We start from the raw sequence: 23,839 nt of genomic DNA on the forward strand, positions 1-23,839 counted from the left end.
GTAATGAATGTAGGCCTATTAGTATTCTTTTCTTCACATATATAACTAGTGTTTGTTATAAATACACATTCTTCTTTGTACAAACGAAAAAAAGAGTTAAAGTTTGTTTTGTTTAACGACACCATTAGAGCACATTGATTTATTAATAATCTTATTAATCGATTATTGGATGTTAAAGAGACATTCCTGAGTTTGCTGCAATCTTTAAGATGCTATCGACTAACAGAGACATTTTAACGATTGTAATAACATATTAAATATATATTTGCATAAAATATTAGTGGCTGTATATTAAACGTGTTTCTGATCGTTCTAATATTTGTACTAGGTTAAATTTCATTTTATTTCGTAAAAATAATGTTTTCGTACGTACGAATTTATTTGAAGACAAAATCCAGTTTGGGCTTCTTACAAATATTGAGAAACACACTGAATATACAGACACTGATATTCTAAAAAAATATATATATTTAATATGTAAGTGTATTCGTAGAAATATTTTATTAGTCGGAAATATCTTACAATGCAGCAAACTTAGGAATGTCCCTTTAAACATTTGGTAATTTTGACATAATATAGTCTAACTTCTAAGAGAATTTAAAAAAAAAAAAAAAAGCCACATTTTCTCATTAATAGCAAGGTATATTTTATATGCACCATCCCACATTCAGGATAGCATACACCACGGCATGTGGTATATCATTATTATCAGTCGTAGTGCACTGGCTGGAACGAGAAATAATACAATGGACGAACGAAGAAGTGAACTTGATGTTGGAGCGCTTTTAAAAGGGTACACAAATAAACACGCAAAGCAAACCGTACGACAAAGCGGACTTAATCTGAAAATAACGACAATACTATTTACATTCTTATTCAAATAGTATGCCAACAACTATCTCAGACCAGCTGGTAACTTAATTGCAGTAAATTATTTACACATATTAACTGTAACTCTTTATGAAACATTAAACTAAATAAACATTGTGGCGACAACCGTAAATGAAAATGAATATCGCGCGTACTGGAAGATTTGTTTTTTCATACCTTTGTTGAAAGAAAAAACCTTTATGTGATGATAATCGGCTTTATTACTAATGTCAACACGTGGGCTAAAGTTCAATTATCAAGTAGGAGAATTAGTTTTGTGTTTTGAACCAGACCCGACAAAAGCTCGAGTTTTATACGATGCGAAGGTACTAAGAAAATGTCAACAAAGGGACATCATTCATGATTCTGTTTTTATTTTCACGATTTTTAGTGTTCGAGTATGAAAAAGATTCGCATGTGACGTCTGCTGTACCTGATCTGTAAAATTCAAAACTTTCATTATTCACGAAATTCAGTATTTTGTATCTTCATTAGCAATCATTGTGTCATTGTTTTTTTCAATTAAAAACAATCAATTTCAAAACTTCTGATAACCAATTAATTCATTAAATGCACATCATTTCTTAAGGCCATGAGATTTGAGAATGAAAGTTATAGATTTGCATCCACCGCCTGCATGCCATGAAAGGTACCGCTGAAAAGTTTCATTTTTTACCAAAAAATTCATTATTTGCACAAAAAAGGCACTTGATGATCGCGAAGGATCATGACTGCCTTGACCACATAGAGAAGCTGTACTGTGCTTGTGGATATGAGCCCTGCTGTATACAGTGTAGAGAATACCTCCATGGTGTCGAAGATGAAGCAGATACCTATCCTCAGTGCGAGGACTGTCTTGATCCACCAATCCAAAGGAGATACTGAATCATATAGGACCTAGCTAGCTAGTTAGAGCTCAATTAAAATGAAATTAAAAAGATTCAATAGTTTATATTCCACCTTCAAACATGGCGAAGACCTCATTTGGACTTGAATCTGCTATGGAAATAATAGATCAATACAAATAATGAATAATGAAAAAAAGCCTCATGTGTTTTTAAAATTGCTTGGACGCAAATCTTATAACTTTTATTCTCTTGGCCTAAACCTCATGCAACAGACCTTTAGTTTGATAATCAATGGGTGCCTTGTTTTGGTGGATTAGTCCGCTTGAGGCTTAAAATAGGAACTAAAATATGGCCACCTGTTATTTTTTTTAAAACAGCAGGCCAAAAGAAATATGTCCTGCCAGAAATAAGCACTGCATGTCTCTGTACACAGTCTTAACCAATATAGCACAAGAAATAAGTAACCAATTGGGAATAACAAAATCTACCATTTGTGTGGGTGGATTTTCTTCTCTTTTTTTTGGTGGGGTGGGAGGGTGGTTGTTTTGCTTCGGGTTTTTAAAAAAATACTTTTTATGGTGGCACACCATATGAAAATGTATGGTCAAAGGATCAGTTTGCTAATAATTGGATTTTATTTTGCAAGGTCCCACGTACTATTGACCAATTAAAGCAAATTCATAAAAATATACTAGCATAAATATAGTACAAAATAGGTAATTTAACTTCTACTAAGTCATCATACAATGTAGGTAAAATAACAGAAGTAATAATGTTCCCCCTTAATGTTTGATGGATTGCAGGATAAAAATAATAGCTAGTTAATGACTTAGGGTATCAGCTTTATCCTGTTCAGGCTGTATGGGAAATACCTGGTGGCAAGCATTGCAGAATTTCCCATTCTTACCTTCACAGGATAAAGCTGATGTCATTAACTAATTCAATCTCTTTCTAAATGCTCTTTAGAAGTAAATAAATCACAGCTGTAAATACAATAATATATGTCCTTCTAGCACTTGTTAAAAAAACAAAACACTTGAAAATGGCTTGAACTTAAGAATTTGTCTCCTACAGAAATTTTAAAAAGAATTGCCATGGGTAAAGCTGCCCACCGACTGCAATGTCTATGGCAATATTTTTAAAAGTGACAATTGCAGCAAATAAGCATGACTGATAGGTTATTTTGCTGTATGGAGATATATTTCAAATGTGCAAATGTTAAATACTGGCAGATAATGTACACCACATGTATACATCTTGCAATTGTTGAGGAGCTGTACCAATGGTACTTTCAGTGATGTTCCCTACCTATGACAATTTTTATCTCAATAACGGCAATTGTTCAAGCTCTGGAAACACAAGATCATTTGTAGATACTTGTATGCTTAAATTAGGTGCATAATTCATGTAGCATGGGTCTTGTGATAAAGCAGCTATAAAAGAAAAGAAAATGCATAAATATATGGAGCACAGTGAATACATATTTTAATAATTATTCCACACTTGCCATGGAAAAAACCAGAAGACAATATTTAACAGAATGTTTGCCTTTGCTGACAGTTTTATTTTGTTTTAGGTCCTCGAGGGACTTGTTACCAACGACAAGGATGGTAAAAGAATGGTAGCTTATCACATTCACTTCCAAGGCTGGAATAGTGGGTAAGTTGGAGTACATGTTAATTTATTTATAGATATATAGGTTTAGCGCATTTTACAAGTCAATTCATAATGTTATAAGTATTAATAATTTTCAACACATTATGGGCCAAATTTATTAAGCTGTTTATATCTTACACACATGTAATTATATACTTTTACAATGCTTAAATACCTGCATTTAAGAAAAACAGGCTTCGTAAAAAAAAAAAAATTTTTTTTTTACATTGAGATTATTACCGTATAAATACAAGCCAGGGGTTTCCCCAGGGCCTTTAGGCGTAGCGGCCCGCTACGCCTTGGTCCGTAAAGTAAGCACTTTGACGGTACGTAAGCGCCTAAATCAACTGCCGCTATGCCTTGATTTCAAGTGCTTTAGAAAAACAACTACCACAAGTACGAGCATGGCAGTTGATTACCTATTGGAAACAACATGTGCAACAGAAGCTCGAGCACACCTAATCACCAAGATCGGTAAAAAAAAACCTTCCTCATTACCTAACAATGGACCGGTCTCTCGATTACAATCTTGTGTTAATTGGTGTTTGGTAATTTTACCAGACATCTCCTGGGACCGCTAATCCACCAGGAAGGCGCTTAAGCGTAACGGGATTCCCGTGCCGAGCAATCAAGCTTCAAGGCCGATCAAAGAAGATGCCACATGACAGAATAAACTGTACCATTTAACTGAATAAACAATAGGTGAAGCACTTTTTTGAGCAAAACCTGTCAATAGAAAGCTTGCTTTATATACATGTGTATTAGGCCTATATACAACATGTTTTATTTTCAAATCTGTCAGGATGGATGGGTCGTCCAAAAAAAAATCACAATTTTTTTTCCAAACGCAAACAAAAAATAGCCAAGGTGTTGCTTTAATTTTGGACGAAGAGATTTCAACACTATCTGACACGGCACCTACAACATTAACCAAAAGAAAAGCTGACAATTCGTTTTCTACACCTTTTTCCTAAAAAAAGAAAATCTGGATTTGATCCCGCGTGGAAAATCGATTTTACATGGTTGAATACGAGCAGTGAAAATGGGACAATTTCTGGTAAATATATATATATATATATATTCAAGTATTTATTACTTATAAGTAACATAATTGCATACTATTTATTTTGTGTTTGTAACATTATACTTTGGAATAGATTCTTTTCCCAAATATGTTTTATTATTGTTTGTTTTTTACACTTTTGTATTGATAGCCGAAATATACGGTATTATGCTATTAGTGAAAACACCTGTAAGTTTTATACATTTAAATTGTATCAAACAAATTTATTACTTCAATTTAATAAAACACGTATAAAAAAAGAAAATGTTTTTTAATAAATAATGTATATTATATTTGTCCACAAATTTAGAATTTCTACTATTTTAACTTTATGCATCTTCGACGCACCACACATGAATGTACGGTGTATTATGATATAATGCTACTGACCTATATTTCGTAAAACAAGCCTCATTGATTGACAGTTGCAGTTTTTACTTTTAAAAAAAAATATTTGTTTTAATTTGCAGGCATATACTGCATTATTTGTCAAAGACAATGTTCGAGGCCACCAAAAGTACCTGTCGGAAAGTGTGTTTGGGTAGATGTTCCTTGTACAATGTTAGTTAGGCAGAGCATTATACGGCACAGTAAGACCGAAACACACAAAAGTGCACTTGAGCGAGTGACATTATTAGCAGTAACAAAAAAGGATGGAGGCATCGAACAGAATTTCCAAAACATCATTGGAGTGCAGAAAAAAGCATTTATTGGATATTTAAAGAATATGTATTTTTTGATGCAGCAAGAAATCGCTCACACAACGAACTTCATTCCGCTCACAGACCACCTGATAGAGATGGGATGCGAGATATACAGATAGGTGGGAATGCAAAGTACACCAGTATGAGGATCGTGGAGGAAATAGTGGATGTTTTGGGGAAACAGGTGCAGGAAGAGGTACTGAAGAAGTACGCCAATCCAGCTATTTTTCTTTGATGCTTGACGAAACAACCGACGTGTCCGTGAAAAAGCAGTTAACCATCTATGCACGTTTCATCAAGGATGGCAAACCTATAACAAAATTTCTACACATGGTTGAAATGCCTGATGGAAAGGCTGAAACAATCTTCAACAAAGTTACCAATTACTGCAATGAAAATGAACTGAATTATAAAGAAAAACTGGTGGCTGTCGGTAGTGACGGTGCAAGTGTAATGCTAGGCAAAAAAGGAGGTGTTGTGGCCCTTTTCCAACGTGACATTCCATCATTGATTTCGAATCACTGTGTAGCTCATCGGCTGGCATTGGCAGTGTCACAGAGTGCTAACAAAATTACTTACCTAAATAATTTCAAGGCAACTCTGTTACAGTTGTGGAAATTCTATTCGAACTCTTCTGTGAGGAAATTCAGGTATGTCATATGTTGTTTTATTTACATAAAACATTGCTATTTGTTTATAACCGATTTTTATTTTCATGGACACTGTTATGATCAAATTCATATACATGTAGTAATATCAAACTCATTTATGTAAATTTTGTAATATAATGAAGGAAGGAATGTTTTATTTAATAAAATGCCTGACACATTTTAATTATGGTTATGTGCTGTAAGAAATATGATTACGGGCCACACAGATAATTAGAGATGAAAACCGCTGCCAACAAAGAAATGTGCTATTAATATATATGCTGAAAACAAATGACTTATTGCTAATTATTTTTCAGAGGGTGTTATTCTTTCACTACAATATTAATATGAAGTAACTAGTGTGGTAATTGATTTTGTATTTCACTAAAAGACTAATATGAAGTAAATGAATAACAAAAACAGACACGAATAAAAGTTAAATAACATTATTTTTTTTTTTTTTTACAGGCATCCGAACGACATGACTGTCAGGCTGAAGGTTTACTGCACTTCACCACAAAGTACAACTTCGTTGCCACTTTGTGTTTCCTGGGAGACGTGTTGCCACCTCTGACAAAATTCTTTCCTGTGTCTTTCAGGTAAATATTGTATAACAGTGATAGTTTATATTTAAAATAAAATAATTAAAATTAAAGTAAAATATGCTATATCAGTTTTCTAAATCTTCAGGTCAACATTACAAGACAGAGAGTGCGATACTATTTTACTGTTTTATTAACAATCATCTTGTTTTTCTCTCCAGAGATCTGAGTTAGTCACACCTCCAGGGAACCACAGCTGCAATAAAAGCAAAGATGGATGCTGGATCAGGAAAGCTTCTGAAAGTTATCCGGGATAAGATGCAAGAACTGATCCCCATGCAGGATAAACTGTCTCCAGTGACTGAGAAACAGGAAGAAGCATTTACAAAACAGGTGTGTATAAAGCATCACAATATTAATGTCAGCGAAAATTATTTGTTTGTAATGTTTTGAATTATTAATTCTATTTTTCAGATCTTCTATCCATTACTCAGTGCAGTCCTGGAACAGTTAGAAACAATGTTCCCCGACAGTGACTTCCTAGAACACTATACGGTGTTTGATAGATCATTCTGGCCAGAAGATTGTGGGGGAATTGTAGACTACCATGGACAGGAAGACATTAAGGTAATGCTAGTTTTAAGATCACAATAAAATATTTAAATGCTATGTTGTTGATTTACATCACCATATCAATTGTTTTAAAATGTGTTAATTTTTTCAAATATATATTCCAGGCCTTGGCAGATCACTTGCCCTTCACACATGCAGAAGAAGCAGTAGAGGAATGGACGGTGTTGAAACAAGTGGCTGTTTTGGCAACATGCAAAAAGTCTCCATACAGTCTGATGATCAAGCTACTGGAAACTTCTTTGGTACAGGGCTACCCAAACCTCAGCAAAATTGCCTCAGTTGGACTGATCATTCCTGTGTCTAGGGCCGATTGTGAGCGTGGGTTTAGTACCCTAAATAGAGTGAAAACTGAGCTGCGGGGGTCACTGCTAGCTAACAACCTCAACAGTTTATTAGCAGTGACCATGGAAGGAAAAACCCCAGAAGACTTCGACTTTAACAAAGTGTGCATGTCTTGGGCATCCCTCAAAAACAGACAAATTAATGTCAACAAATAAACATTTTATTACAAATGTGTCAACTCCTGTGCAAATACAAAGAAACATTATGCTTTTGATATGCCAAATGACTGCTGTTTGTGTGTGTGGGAGAGAGAGAGAGGTGAGAGAGTACCGTTTTGTTAATAGAAAAAATAAAGATATATTGATTTAACTTTCTTTTTGTTCTATTTGCTTGATTTTATATCATACAAAATACTGTATATATATCATTGATTAAACTCCACATAGATCAATTTTGAAAATGTAAGCGCCTTAAAAAAATCCTGGGGAAAGGCCTGCAAGCTTGTGTGTTGTACTGATTTTATGAAAGATCGAGGGTAATACATGAATCCTAACACAAGTTTCATAAAATCAGTATGATTCACACGCGAGTGTAATAATTTCTTTATTATCCAAAATATTATTTTCGTGAATAACAAACTAGGAACATGTCAAAACATTGAAACAATGTTGTTTTCCTAAATGATGTCATTTTGATAAGCGGTTACACTGTAGAATCCGCATTAAGTTATGACGTCACTTCACAAAGTTATGTCATTCATTGTGCATGTGAAATCATGACACATGTGGATCATACTGGTTATGTTTCCCTGAATATCTTGAACTATGTGGATAATAAAACTAATTATCAAATGGTAAACTACAAATATGTGTATATTAAATATTGGCCTTAAATGTAATGGCTAATGATTTTGAATAATGGAAGCTTGAATAACATGACTGGATTATCTTCAGCCCATCAGCCTCACACTGCACAGCAGAATTTTTTTAAAACAATACTTGGGGCAACGTACACAGTTGTTTGTTTGACTATTGTAAAGATTTTTTTTTTAAAACCTGCAGGGTTTACACTAGAATTAGAAATAATATACATGTAGTTTTAGTTAATTTTCAACTATGTATTTCTTTGAAAAATATTTAAAAGAGGCTAATTTAGTTAAAATTTGATTAACTAAATGTAACCATGTAGCATAAAAATTAGCAATTGACTAATTTGTCTATGGACAGGATGGGCATGAAAATGTAATGAACATACATTTGTAAGCACCTTTTGATGTTATATATATATTTTTTCACAAAATAACTAAATTTTCATTAACTAACAAGTCAGTAAATCTGGAAATATTTGCTTCTTTTTTGTTGTTGCAGATGGGATCGTATTGTTGGCGAAAACTACATTTTAAAGAATAATATTGAAAATAGAAATTTGATGCGACAGCTAGCAGAAACTTCTAGAAAATTGTAAGTGTTCCATGGTTTTCAGACATTAACAGAATGAAATATTATTATTTATATTAACTTGACCTCACAGCTACCTCTGGTACTCGTCAATTGGTGAATTTTATTTTAATTTGGCGAAATAATTTCATGTAATAATTGACATTTTGTTATAAAATAACTGGGTTTCTGGAATTTTTTATGTTTTATAAATAATATGGCGAAATGTTCTGCAGACCCAGAGCTAACTCTGAAACTAGTATTAAAATGTTTATAACTGCTTTGCCTTTTATGTAGAGATGGATGTGTTGAAACTTGGAGCACAAAATAGGAGGTGAACACCTAAATACATATCATTTTTAAATGGTTACTGAAAACAATTATTATATCATCTCTTTTTTGTGCTTTCACTTTCAGCCGTAAGAATAACATGAGACGTCGAAAAATTGATAATATTTTAAAAGATGCATTTAACGGGACAATTCCTGTGCTAGACGGGGACAGTGAGGCAAACATGAGCAGTGATGATGATGACGACGACGATGACGATGATGGGCAAGATGACAGCCAGTCAGAAGTAAGACATTGTTTAGGGATTTAGATTGTACCAATTCAAGGTGATAAGCATTGTGCCGAAAATGCAGATATCCAAAATATGCATGCCTTAAAACAACTACTCAGGGCTTCTAGATTATGGTAGCCCCCCTCCCATGGCTAGTGATATTCAATGTTGGGCTAGTAAATAGCTACTATTTCCATGCCAGACGGCTAGTGAAAAACATTTGTCAAAATATTGCAGTTAAGTCTGTTTTGTAAACATGAATATCCTTCCGCTGCCCCAAACCCCCAGTGTTTTTAAGCTCTATCTCCCTCTCTATGTGACATATCTCATTATTACTATTATTTAGTGAAATTGTATCAACTTAAAGTAAATTAGGGATAGTGAATTTTTAATTGTGGCTAGTAAATGTTTTAAATCACTGATCCCATGGCTAGTGGATTTTATAAAAATTCTAGAAGCCGGAACTAGAGTCTCAAATTAAACTAAATTTTCTGTGAATACTTGTAACTGAAATAATTAGCCGTAAGTGTTTTGTTTTTCACTTTGATGTGATTTGTGTACAGATTTATTGTCTAATTACATTTCAGAGCTTTGAAGAGACTGAAACTGAAACAAGAGAGAAAAAACGGAGGGTGAGTCAAAGAAAATTGAAAAAAAAAGATGTCTGAAGAGAACTTGCTTTTACTTACTGGTAGAATTGAATGGCATATAAGGGATCATTGTAGTAGACAAATTGTAATGGTGAGGTGAGGTTAGAGGTCACATTCAAATGGTGAACCTTTCAGTAACCATTAAAACTGCAGGCTTTGGAATATTTGTATTATTTAAGCATATACAATAGATGATTCAGTTCTGTTTGGTACATAAAAGGTCCACCACATCGCTATAGTTTCGCAATGCTCGCTTATCTACATTATCTAGGTCAACTACAAACTCAATGGCCAGCTTTGATTTTCTTCTTTTAGCGGGATGCCAGTAGAACTGGGACTTTACTTGATTTTGAACAAATTTAACTGTCTTGATTAAGGGGTTGTCTCATATCTCCAAAACATATTTATATCCAGGAGTCAGTGTGGGATTTGCCATGAAATTTTGACAGTGGCCAGAGGTTGGCATACGCTTACATGTAAGGGGGTGTTAATAATTACATAATGTTCTAGGGGTAGATGAAGAGTGTTTTGTGTTCGATTTACATAACATTTATCAAGACTAATGTTATTTCTATTCATTACTTAGACCTAAAAAGGTGTTTTATATTTCAATTTTATTTTTTTTGTAGCTTGGGCAGGTAAGGGTTTCGACACCCAATACCCACCCCCTGCACATGTACCCATTTCCTCTTAAATCAATATGCTCTAACATTGATGTTGTTAAACAAAGCAAACTAACTTTACCCTTTCCAAACGAAAGAATATTTATTTGAATTTGTTGATTTTAACACACGTAAAATTAAGAAATGAAAACGTTCATTGTCTACGTTAGCATATTTTATTTTAAAAATATAAACATGATCAATGTGTTACTAGTATATAAAGTAAACTTTGAAAGTTCTACTAACACTTTATTAAATATTAATTCTGAAATAGGAAGGTATGATTGTCGATAATACATTGTCAAGATCAACCCGGTTTTAACGAAAGACTCTAGTACCGTATCCTTAACTGAACGTTCTTCGTACAGCGCAAGATTTCTCATTTCATTTTTTAAGACGAACCCTACAATTTCAAATCCACAAGCGCACGTGTTAACTGAAACTGACAACAGGCTGTCGTCTGTGCTTTGCCGAGCAATGGCGGTACAGGCGACGAATCAAGCCTATACTTTTGACGATCTCCGTTCATAGCAAACACACACAAGTGTTTTAAAAGTGCATTTGTGCTTGTATTTCATATTTGTACATGATGTTATAATAATTATGGTAACCAGATAATGTGATTTTAAATAATAAGATAGTGGTTATTATTTTTTTAAATATTACAAAATTATATGGTATAGTAATGGGTTTAAAATGTACCGAGATGTGCGGAAACATATTCCTCTTCTTTCGTCTGCATTAATTAATATTCTTGTGTGATAATTTTTAATGGTTTTTTTTTTTGCATTTATAAAATTTTATAGCTATTTAAATTATTAAAACATTTTGTTGTTCTAGGCGACACATACCCCTGTGAATATTGAGATACCTGAAATCTTGAAGCTTCACCTGGAAAATGACTACGTTTTAGTTAACCAGAAGAGAAAGGTGTGTTGTTTTGTTAAACACTACACATAGGTAATGAAGCGCTAGACTGTCGGTAAGAGGGGAGAACTTGGCAATACTCACCTGAATGCACCCACAAATATAAAGTGGCAAGTGTTTTGTAACTCACCTTTCAGTATTTTGCTTCAGTGTGTGTTGGATCATGCTTGTTTTTAAAATGTAACTTCTCGCCTTATCTGAAATTTAGGGTTGAGAAGTAGAACAGTGGTAAAGCGTTCGCTTGATGCACAGTTGATTTGGGATCCATCCCCTTCATTGGGTCCATTGGGCTATTTTTGGCTCCAGCCAGTGCTCCACCAAAGATTGTGGTATGTGCTATCCTGTCTATGGGATGGTGCATATAAAAGATCCCTTGCTGCCAATCGAAAAGAGTAGACTTAAGTGGCGACAGCTGATTTCCTCTCTCAACATCTGTGTGGTCCTTAACCATATGTCTGATGCCATATAACCTTCCTTCCTTATCTGAATTGTCTTTCTTGGAATGGATTACTTTGCTGCTATGTCCAAATGAAGAGTCATGAAGCTCAACGTTTGATATAATTTGAGAATTTGTTACCTAAGTCATTAATTTTGTAAGATATGTTCTAATATTTACCCCTGCCATGATTATACATAATACATGTATTGATAGCTTTAGATGACAGTTACCTGTTAAATGCCATGGATAGATTAGGTTCCTGTAGTATTGTCACAAGATTGTTTAAAGAATCCATCTAGCTCTAAATTTTCAGTCCTCTATGCTAAAACAATACAGTCTGATGATAATCATTTGAAATGTGCAAAAAGTTGAGAAATATGAGTTTTTAGTAGGGTATTGAGTTGAGGTGAACAATTCATTGCATGTTTTTATTTGTCTTTTTTTTTTCTTCTTCCTTTTTAAAAATCAGTGTCTCTTATTATATCTATAGACATAACAGTAGTAAGTTAATGATGACTTATCTTTAATTACATTACAGCTGAACAAACTGCCTGCGAGTCCCAATGTTATTGAAATTCTGGAGAGTTTTATGAAGACATTTTGTGTTCACATGCTGTGTGAATCGTCCGAGAGGAAAGATGACCGGCCAGCAAATGGACAAGACTTCACTCTGAAATCACCACCAATGACAAGGTGATTGTTTCATCCATTTTTATTAAAAGGACATTCCTGAGTTTGCTGCATTGTAAGATGTTTCCGATTAATAAAATATTTCTACGATTAAACTTACATATTAAATATATTTTCTTGTTTAGAATATCAGTGTGTGTATATTCAATGTGTTTCTGGTCGTCTTAATATTTGTAAGAAGCCCAAACTGGATTTTGTCTTCAAATAATTTTGTATGTACGAAAAAAAAAGTTTTTAGAAATAAAATGAAATTTAATTTAGTACAAATATTAGAACGATCAGAAACATGTTTAATGTAAAGCCACTAATATTTTATGCAGAAAAATATATTTGATACGTAATTACAATAGTTAAAACGTCTCTGTTAGTTGATAACGTGTTAAAAATTGCAGCAAACCTGTTGGGAAGAATACATATAAATGAACATTGACACTGGCACTGTGAGGTACTGGAAATGTCTATAAGTGTTGTAACAAGTGTGATGCCCACAACCAACTTCAGATTTTTTGTTATATGATTTTTATGTTGATTTGATAAATCTCACATGGACAAGTAAATTTATTTCACAGATTTATTAAACTTAATTTTTTTTAGTAAGAATAACTTGGGATAAACATTGTAAAATATATTTTAGAATTTGTAAAATCTAACACTGAAGCGAATATGTTGTTGTAAAACGTTTATAAAACGATCTGCATAATTGAATTTGGCTACATACTTTAGAACAAAATTTGTTAAATTGCTATCAGTATTATTTTTATTACAGAATGTGTTTACTATTTAGATCAGATATAGAGCTGTTTTCTGTTTTCTGTTTCTTACCTGTCGTGGTATGTGTTATCCTATCTATGGGATGGTGCATATATAAGATCCCTTGTTGCTAATCAAAAAGAATAGACCATGATGTGGTGACAGGAGGTTTTCTCTCGCAATATCTGTGTGGTCCTTAACCATATGTCTGACGCCATATAACCATAAATAAAATGTGTTGAGTGCGTCGTTAAATAAACCATTTCCTTCCTTCCTGTTTCTTACCTGTGAATAATGAAATGTGGATTGCTTTGTTTCAGTATTTCCTTGTGCAAGGAGCTGGTGGATGGGCTGAGAATTGCGTTTGACTTCACCCTCCCTCTGATTCTGTTGTACAGGACCGAACGAGACCAGTACGAACACATCATGAAAACTGTCAAACACTCGGATCTCGTCAAAGAAGAAAAGTACGTAAATTTGAAGACACAAAAATGTCAGGCCCTTTTTTTTTTCACATCTATAAAAAAACATCACAGTTAAGAAAAATAGTCGAATGTAAGAGATTGGGGTTTTCAACTAACAACAAACTTGAATAGAATAGATGTTTAACGACACCCCAGCACAAAAAATAACAAACTTGAAATACAGAAATTACCTAGAGTATTGGCACAAGTAAGATTTATTGTAATATGTATTTTGTACACTTTGAATCATAATATATTTCTATACCAGTAATACTGCGCATAATTATGGAATAGATTAGTGGCTGTAAACGGCTACAGTAATTGTATGGTTAGCGAAATCATAGTATGCTGTGAGATATGGTCACAATAAAAAATTGTTTTGTACAATGCATTTTACCATTATCTCTGTCATTTAGTAATTAACACTTTTTCTTCTGAAATCATGCCTCAAAATATTGAGCTGAAATTTTGTGTAAAGCCTTATCATGTACATATATATATATATATATATCAAGTTTGACCTTCATGGCGATTTACCTATATTTGATAGTTATGGCATTTGAACTTTGAACATACGGAACTTTGTTGTACTATGTTAGTAGTACCCTAAAAATGCTTGTTTGTTTAATTATTTAGGCCACCTGAAGTTGAAACAGCCGTGAAGAAGATCAAAATGTCTCCCAGACACTTACGGAACGAAGACAAAAACAATACACAGGTAGAAAAACTAAAATTCCGGCACGATGACAAAAGTAAAAAGAGATCGGAGAGACATTCGAAGCAAGAGGAGGAAGAAAAATCTGCGGAAATCTCCCCAAGGCGTGTAACTCGACATTCTGTTCACTTCGACAGTCCCAGTGCTACTGAAGACACCCCTAAAGCCATCACTAATTCAGATACCCCCGAAAAATCCACAGCTAAAACAGTTGTTAAAAAACATGGTGGTTTTAAAAGAAAATACAGAAAACATGGCACTGCTGCAACGTCTTCGGTGAAGTCGGAAGTTCGAGACGAACCGTGGGAACAGGTGAATGGGGTGGGGCCATCATCGCCTGTGGAACAGACAAACAAGTCGTCGTCATTGCCGGTTACTGCACGTAATGGGTATGGCAGTGAAGGGTCATCAGACTTACTTGACAGTGTGTTGTCATGGCAACTGTATCCACCGGAATTCAGAAAACAGTACAAGATAATGCCATCGCAGATTTATGGTGCGTCACACCTGCTTCGATTGTTTGGTAGGTATTCTTTTATTTAATAATATTGTGTATTGTATATTGAAGCCTGCTAAGGGATGCATCACAAACTATTTTGGACAGGTCAGAACTGAAGTTGTGTTTAAAGACACCACTAGATTGATTTATTAATGATCGGCTGTTTGATGTCAAACATTTGGTAATTTGATACGTGGCCTTGGAGGAAACCTGCAAAAAAAAATTCATTGGCAGCAAGGGATCTTTTATGTGCACCTTCTCAAAGACAGGAAAGTACACACCACAACCTTTGATATATATTAGTTGTGGGGCACTGGTCAGGGTGGGAAATAACCTAATCAGTGAATGGGTCCAAGGTGAGCAATCTACCCACCGAGTTAGGATCTCACTCCAGTCAGAACTGAAGTGGGGTTTTTTTGGTCTCTTTTTCGACAGTGTTAGGTCCTTTTTTTGGAGGGGGATATGAGGCCTATATATATACTTTGCATGAATAATTAACATCTTGCTCTGTGAAGATTACACAAAGATCAAAGTATATAGATTATAGATTGTAAAATAATATATCTGCTTAGATGTACTATTACTAGTATATGTGCTACTGAAAATTGATTTTTAAAAAGTAAAAAATAGTTTAACTTTAGGAAATTGAAAGTGCATGAAAACGGAAAATCTTAAAAGAAGAAAAACTGGTAAAATTATCATTGTAAGCTGAATGACTATTTGATTCTCAAGTTGTACTGCGTATGTTTCGGTACATCTTTTCATTTGTTGATGTTTTGAGGTCCATTCAGGTTGATTGATTTAGTTTTTTCAGTTTCATATACAGCAATATTTAAAAGGATGTATACATTTTAAACATTTATTTCAGTAAAATTGCCGGAGATTTTGAACAAAATGGACATGGGAGAATCCAAGATGCAAGTTCTGATGAAACTTATTTACTATTGTCTACGGTGAGTTCTTCATCTCTTCATGGAAATTATCTTTCTAGTTCATTATCAATGAAAAATATTTTTAGTTATATTTTGAGGTAATATATTGATTAATGATTAGTTCATCATTGACAAATTATAATATATTTATTTTTCAGTAAAATATGTTATTAAAAAATAAGAAAATTCTAAGTATTTCTAACTTTTGAATTAATTAAGAATGAAATCAGACTCTTTTGTTATGTTTAATGTGGGACTGTGGAAGTGATCAAAGGAAAGTTACTTTCCTAAATAAATTTAAGAAATAGAACATTTTCCATTTTTGTCAATGTCACTTTAACATAAATCAGTTTGTGCTATAGTTGTAAACACAAGGATGTAGACTACATACATTTATCTTCTGCTTTATTTTTCTGTTGCAGGTATCTTGTAGAAAGGCAAGAAGAGTTGTTTGGTGACTTGCCATATGTTGACCACATCTAGAACCCCCAACCCCAAAAAAGGCTTTAATGAATCTCACAAATATCATCATAGTCACTTCTTCTTAAATACAAAACATTTGCATACCTTTTTTGAAAAAAATTATTTGCTGTAACTCAGGCCACTGGAATATAAAGCTGCTTGGTCCATTATAGCCTTGTAAATTATATTCCGAATGTGTTGTGTAAACAAAGGTTATAGCAAGATCAGCCTTGAGTAAGCAATAATCAAAGAAAAATGTAGTTTGTGCAGTTCTCAGAGGTTTGTAGCCTGACCCATCATTGTTTAACAGTGATTCAGTCTCTGCTCATTTTATTTTAAATGATTTTAAAAATTATTCTTGTGTTTAAACAAAAAAATGGTATTAAACAAAAATGTGTGGAGAACATTTTTATGAGCTGGGTGTTTTGAAAGCAAATCATTATTTGTTTGCTTTTTTAATACTTGAGCATATGTAATACCAGTAACTTTTATAGTATACTGCTTCTTTGTCTTTAGTGGGTTTTTGCATATATTTCCGCCATTATTGTTATCTAAAAATATTATTTAAATTGTTAAAATTATAAATTCTTCATGAGTTGACAAAGTTCCATTGAGTACAAGCCTGGGGCCTATTTCACAAAACATCGCAAGTTTACGTCTGCGACTAGCAGTTATTCAGGTCATATGTTTACATGTGTTTTGCATCTATATCATGCAGAAACTTACATTTTAAAGATGGAGCATTTTAAAGACCAAAGAAAATGAAATGAGAGAACTTCAAACTACATTAGTTGTACTATTAGTAGTAATATGAATTGTGATTTAGTCATAGATTTACATTTATGTGCAAAACTTGGCTTACAATGTTTTGTGAAATTGGGCCCAGCATTATTTGCCGTGTTTTGAAATGGTGTCTATTTTGTTAATGCTAAGAGATGCCCACAGTTGTACATTGTACTTGTACTGGCTGTCATTACCATGTTTGTGTCATTGCTAAAACATTGCTAGTCCCAGTGATGTTCCAATGATTGATTATAATAATTTAAACAATTGGTTGGTTCTGCTCTGCTAATGTGATTATGGATTATAAAACCCATAATTGATCATCATGGAAGATGTTAACCATAATTGTTCTACAGTTTAGGTTATTCAATTGATGTAAATATGTTCGGGTTTGGGTTTGTTTTGATATATTCATATCGTTTTTGATAATTAAAAAAACCCAGATGCTGAATATGTAATGAAATTAAAATCAGTGATTTGTTTGGTCTTTTCTGGGAATGTGACACATTTGCACTGTCCTGTTAATAATAAATCTTTTCTAATTTCATACAATTCTGATTGTATGATTGAAAGTTGATGAGATGGTGTAAACCAATTTTAACTGATGATAGATGTTAAAAGTGTAATGATTCCATCCTCTTGCTAACCACTAACAACTGTCCATTTACTACTAACATGGACAGACAACTCAGTTGGTCCAGGACAACATGCTTGAACCTTAATCGGATTTAAACCTAAAAACAAATTGAAATGAAAAGTGGATAATTTATTTTCTATATGTCTGGGATTAATAATTTCCCCTGTCTCTGGGTTGCTAACTAAAGTTAGCAGTTCATAGCAGTTTCTGTCTATGGTTATGACAGTAATTACTGTTTTTGGAGCTTGTAAAATCTGTTAATCAAGGGTAAAATTAGTATTCTGTTCTAAAAATTTCAGGGTGTTGAATCACCACTCCCACAAACACACACTCGCGCACAAAGTGAATCAATCGTTATCTGGGTCATTTCTGTTTTGGCTGTTGTGCTCTGCAGCAGTGTTAACATTGAACCATAATCATGTTTCCCAAATCATTTATAAACAATATAGTTTAATTCTGTGATAGAACAGTTTGTTTTGGCTGAATTTGTAGACAATCGGTTATCATTTTTCATTACATTCTACATTAACTTATCATCATTGTCATCATACTATATCAATTCGCTCCATTTTTTTTTATCCCTTAGAAGTAGCATCAATCATCAGTGATCTGTTATTTGTCCTTATGGTGTGCAATATTATTTTTATAAAGGACATAAGTTATTCACTTTAATAATACTTTTTTTTTATTCTGTGACTGGAAAGGAATTTGTAGACCTACAGATGTTTTAATTATACAAGTTTATGAAGAAAAAAAAAAGATATATATATATATATGGATAGACCGGCGTGGAGGAACCCTAAATGCCACTAGGCATGACACTCCAAAATTGTATTTATCAAATCAAATTAAAACTTGTGTAGACATTTTTAAAAGGCTGAACGTGGGGAAGGGGGTGCCTGAGACTGAACCTCTTTATTTGGATCAGTTATTGTAAGTTCCAGTTTTAGGCTTTTTTAATTTTTCAAATGTAACCAGTGTTAATGTATCTTAGTGTTAAACACTTTCTTGCAGATGAGTTACCTAATGGGAACACCAGGGTCCTGCACTTGTAAGATGATAACAACTCATTTACTACATCATGCAGTAAACCCAATAGCCAATGTTTTATTTTTTACATGATGGGGTATCATTAAACACAAATTCTTGTATTGTGTTTTTCTGATTAAGCGTCATTTGCCAGTCGTATCCGTATATAATATGGAAAGGAGTGCAATAGTAATTTGTTCTATCATTTCATGACATATACATTTCTTCTACATTGCATTTGAATAGATTGGCTTGTTCCAAACACATCTTTTTCTACATTGCATTTGAATAGATTGGCTTGTTCCAAACACATTTTTTTCTACATTGCATTTGAATAGATTGGCTTGTTCCAAACACATTTCATTCTTCTACTTTGCATTTGAATACATTGGTTTGTTCCTGTTAGGTTTTAATAACTGCCAATCACCCAGTAATCTGTTTTCTCATCCAGGGCTCACCCTGTCTATTGCCATATTAGCGAATTGCTAATTTTTATACAAAGTGGCTACAACATTTAGTGTTTGGCTAATACAATTTTATTTAAATTAACCATTTTCAATCATTTTCAAGGAAATACTCAACTTATCTTAAAATTGGCTAAAACTAAATTTGTTTCTGTTTAAGCCCTGCTCGTCTTGCTCGTCTTGCTCGTCTTCAACCTTTACATCCATTGACCCAGACACTGGTGATTTGTTCCTTACAGTTTTCACGTTTGTTTAATCTCAGTAATGTAATACAGCATTATTTTTATTGTTTTACATTATTTAGTTTAGAACACAGATTTTTATATCAAAGCAAGATTTGTAGAAATTATTTAAAATGATAATTACCTGCTTAATATGCATACCTGTGTAGTAGTGTTGGTATAAAGTTTACATACTGGAAGTAGCTGGTGGGAGTTTCCATATTGGCTTAGTTGGTAGATCGCTGAAATCACATACTGAGTGTCTGTGGTTCGAATCTACTTAGTGGAGGTTGATTTTACACTTGTGCACAACTTCATTGTGACAAATCTGGTCGAAATTTAAATCAGCAGGCTTTAGCTATATCAGTGCCAGCTCTAACCCAGAGTAACTGCGCTGCTAGTTTAAATGGGTAGGGATAAGCACTGACCAATGTGCCACAAGTGGATCGTGTGTGTCAAAGGTCACAGTAACTGTTGTCCTGGGCCCCGTTCCACGAAGCGATCTTAGCCCTAAGATCAACTTAAGTGCATATGGTAGCTATGCGCTTAAGGTAATCTTAGGGCTAAGATCGCACGTAGAACGGGGCCCTGGCTGGGAAAGTATATATAAAAGACTTCTAACTGTTCGGTTTTCCTCCCATTAAGCCAGTAATATAATAACCGATATTTTTGTAATACCCTGTATTAAATCTTTTAAAGCTTTTTTCCTTATTGTACTGTATAGAATAGAATAATTTTGTATATAGCTGGTGAATTGTGTTACCTGCAAGCAAATGTACACATCACGTGACTGCTAATGTAAATTGTCATGCTCATTGTCACCATTACCATGTACTATAGACAACATAACGGTTGTTCTCATGTTAGTTTAGTTTATTCAGTAGCCATCTTTATATTACAGCTGATTAAGGTGGTGTGTGGTATAGGCGTCGGAAGATGAAAGAGGCGGGTCCAACATGAGGGACTAGGGGACCTTGCCCCCTATCAATATTAAAGTGTCCCTTTTCCCCCCTCATAATCCCCCCCCCCATTGTGATGCCTTTTGACGAGTTGTTCCAGTCGCTCTTTTCCCATTAGCCCCCCCCCCCCCCCCCCCCCCCCGTTTCTGACGTCTTTGTTATGACAGAACCGTAGCTAGTGTGTTAATATTGATTTGAATCACACAAACTGCCAAACCCAGCCTCTTTGCGCTAGCCATGACCCTATATGGTTACTATATTAGACTAGCAATGCCTTTGGTCAGACTGGCTAAACTTACCGTAGTATTGCATTTAGTGAACTTTGATCCTGCAGAAGTGTTTTCTTATTAGTGTGATTTATTATGTACCTATTGTATTGTTCATCGTTTATGATGTGTGCAATGTTAGTAAACATTGTGAAAAGTTCTGTGTTGTGTTTGTTTTCTTCACCAAGCCTTGGGGAGTTCTTCTAAAACATGTAATAGGTATGTCCGTACAAAACGGACGACAGATAGTGTCTGCGGATAAAAACTCTCTCTCTCTCTCTCTCTCTCTCTCTCTCTCTCTCTCTCTCCACAATTGGTCAAAGGCCGTGGTATATGCTTTCCTGTCTGTTGAAAGTGCATATATAAAAGATCCCTTGTTGCTAATGAAAAAATGTAGCGAGTTTTCTCTGATGATTACGAGTCATAATAACCAAATGTTTGACCATCAGTGATTTTCCTTCATATCATTATCGTTAACATCTGTCCAGTCTGATTAAAATCATCTCCACTGGTTAATAACTACTGGTAGACCAGTAGAGCTGATTTTAATTAGATTGACTTCTGCGAAAATAAAATAAGACGAGAGCATTTTTCACAGTGAGCTATAAACGGGCAATGGTTGTGGTGGATCAAGGATTTTGAGAAATGAGGGTTTACAGAATCTAGGTATGTTTGCAGATTCAGGTGTTGGTGCTAAGTGAGGTTAGACGTTTTTACTTGGCAGCTCGGGGGGGGGGGGGGGGGGGTGTAAACCCAATCCCTCGGATCTACCACTATTGAAGGTAAATAATGTGGGATGGCCTATACATGTATATAATTTTCTCGGTTGAAAAACACGCTAATGATCTGTATAAAAAGTCTAGAAAGACTGAGTAAATGCTCATACGACTTAAATAATATTTTAAGTCTTGGAAGTTGCATTTATAATGGTTTCAAAATTTTGTTTATTTTCTTAATAAATATAAATAACTAAACCTTATATTACATGTCCATAAAAAGAACCAAATAATTGTATTTACTACTATTTCTTACACACCCGTAGGTGAGAACACCATGCGTTATATTTGGTTACACATGGATGTTAACATACGTGTTAACAATTTCAAGACATACGACTGGCTGCTCCCAGGTGATGGATGACAAGGTCACCAATGCCATACAACCAACGAAAAACTACACGATGGAAATCGATTAGACTGTGACGTATAGTTCACTTGACATTCGTGTGTCTGTGACACGTAAGTCAGCTTAAAACCTGGTTTTTGAGTATATGTAAGAAATAGAATAATATATTCGTGTCCGTTAGATACCATTTATCTCACAACTCGTTTAAAAGCGTATCATACTCGCTTTCGCTCGTTAGATACATTTTAAAACTCGTTGTGAGATAAGTGGTATCTAACGGTCACTCATGTATTATTCTCTGTTTATACATTTTTATTATTACAAATATCCAAGGGTGGTCGACCGGTTACTGTTAACGTGTGACGCCTCTGTTCAAACTTGAATTGCATCTTCATTGTGACAAACACCTGGCTTCTATCTGGATGGATACAGGATGACAAGTTAAAAATCAAAGTTTGTTTTATTTAACGACAACACTAGAGCACATTGATTAATTAATCATCGACTATTGGATGTCAAACATTTGGTAATTCTGGCACGTAGTCGAGATATTTTATATGCACTTTAAAGGAAGGAAGGAAATATTTTATTTAACGACGCACTCAACACATTTTATTCACAGTTATATGGCGTCGGACATATGGTTATGGACCACACATATAGTGAGAGAGTAAACCCGCTGTCGCTACTTAATGGGCTATTATTTTTGATTAGCAGCAAGGGATCTTTCATATGCACCATCCCACAGATAGGATAGTACATACCATGGTCTTTGTTACACCAGTTGCGGAGCACTGGTCGGAATGAGAAATAACCCAATGAGCCCACCGACGGGTATCGATCCTAGATCAATCACGCATCAGGCGAGCACTGTACCACTGAGCCCATCAGACGAGCACCGTACCACTGAGCCCATCAGGCGAGCACTGTACCATCAGGTGAGCACTGTACCATCAGGTGAGCACTACCACTGAGCCCATCAGGCGAGCATTGTACCACTGAGCCCATCAGGCGAGCACTGTACCACTGAGCGCACCACGTGAGCACTGTACCACTGAGCGCACCACGTGAGCACTGTACCACTGAGCCCATCAGGCGAGCACCGTACCACTGAGCCCATCAGGCGAGCACCGTACCACTGAGCCCATCAGGCGAGCACTGTACCATCAGGTGAGCACTGTACCATCAGGTGAGCACTACCACTGAGCCCATCAGGCGAGCATTGTACCACTGAGCCCATCAGCCGAGCACTGTACCACTGAGCGCACCACGTGAGCACTGTACCACTGAGCCCATCAGGCGAGCACCGTACCACTGAGCCCATCAGGTGAGCACCGTACCACTGAGCCCACCAGGTGAGCACTGTACCACTGAGCCCATCAGGCGAGCACCGTACCACTGAGCCCATCAGGCGAGCACCGTACCACTGAGCCCATCAGGCGAGCATTGTACCATCAGGTGAGCACTGTACCACTGAGCCCATCAGGCGAGCACTGTACCACTGAGTCCAACAGGCGAGCACTGTACCATTGAGCCCATCAGGCGAGCACTGTACCACTGAGCCCATCAGGTGAGCACTGTACCATCAGGTGAGCACTGTACCACTGAGCGCATCAGCCGAGCACTGTACCACTGAGCCCATCAGGCGAGCACTACCACTGAGCGCACCAGGTGAGCACTGTACCATCAGGTGAGCACTGTACCACTGAGCGCATCAGCCGAGCACTGTACCACTGAGCCCATCAGGCGAGCACTGTACCACTGAGCGCACCAGGTGAGCACTGTACCACTGAGCCCATCAGGCGAGCACTGTACCACTGAGCGCATCAGCCGAGCACCGTACCACTGAGCCCATCAGGCGAGCACCGTACCACTGAGCCCATCAGGCGAGCACTGTACCATCAGGTGAGCACTGTACC

The 23,839-nt window shown here is 35.3% G+C and overlaps 2 protein-coding genes across 3 annotated transcripts; both read left to right on the top strand.

The window, feature by feature from the left end:
• Positions 1-1,020: 1,020 nt before the first annotated feature.
• On the top strand, positions 1,021-20,953 carry LOC121375190 (male-specific lethal 3 homolog). Its single transcript, XM_041502483.1, has 11 exons — positions 1,021-1,196; positions 3,295-3,377; positions 8,616-8,708; positions 9,102-9,261; positions 9,834-9,878; positions 11,399-11,488; positions 12,463-12,617; positions 13,685-13,831; positions 14,465-15,066; positions 15,911-15,995; positions 16,397-20,953. The coding sequence occupies exons 1-11, from the start codon at positions 1,098-1,100 to the stop codon at positions 16,455-16,457; spliced, it is 1,620 nt and encodes a 539-aa protein (XP_041358417.1). The 5' UTR covers positions 1,021-1,097; the 3' UTR covers positions 16,458-20,953.
• LOC121375191 (zinc finger protein 862-like) lies at positions 4,924-7,569 on the top strand. Of its 2 annotated transcripts, XM_041502484.1 has the most exons (5): positions 4,924-5,791; positions 6,260-6,390; positions 6,555-6,726; positions 6,808-6,960; positions 7,071-7,569. In XM_041502484.1, the coding sequence occupies exons 3-5, from the start codon at positions 6,607-6,609 to the stop codon at positions 7,461-7,463; spliced, it is 666 nt and encodes a 221-aa protein (XP_041358418.1). In that variant the 5' UTR covers positions 4,924-5,791; positions 6,260-6,390; positions 6,555-6,606; the 3' UTR covers positions 7,464-7,569. The 2 variants fall into 2 exon arrangements, with proteins under 2 accessions (XP_041358418.1, XP_041358419.1); XM_041502485.1 differs by lacking the exon at positions 4,924-5,791 and having other exon boundaries at positions 6,106-6,390.
• Positions 20,954-23,839: the final 2,886 nt, after the last annotated feature.

This window comes from Gigantopelta aegis, chromosome 6, assembly GCF_016097555.1.
Source record: "Gigantopelta aegis isolate Gae_Host chromosome 6, Gae_host_genome, whole genome shotgun sequence".
In the NCBI taxonomy this organism is placed as follows: domain Eukaryota; kingdom Metazoa; phylum Mollusca; class Gastropoda; order Neomphalida; family Peltospiridae; genus Gigantopelta; species Gigantopelta aegis.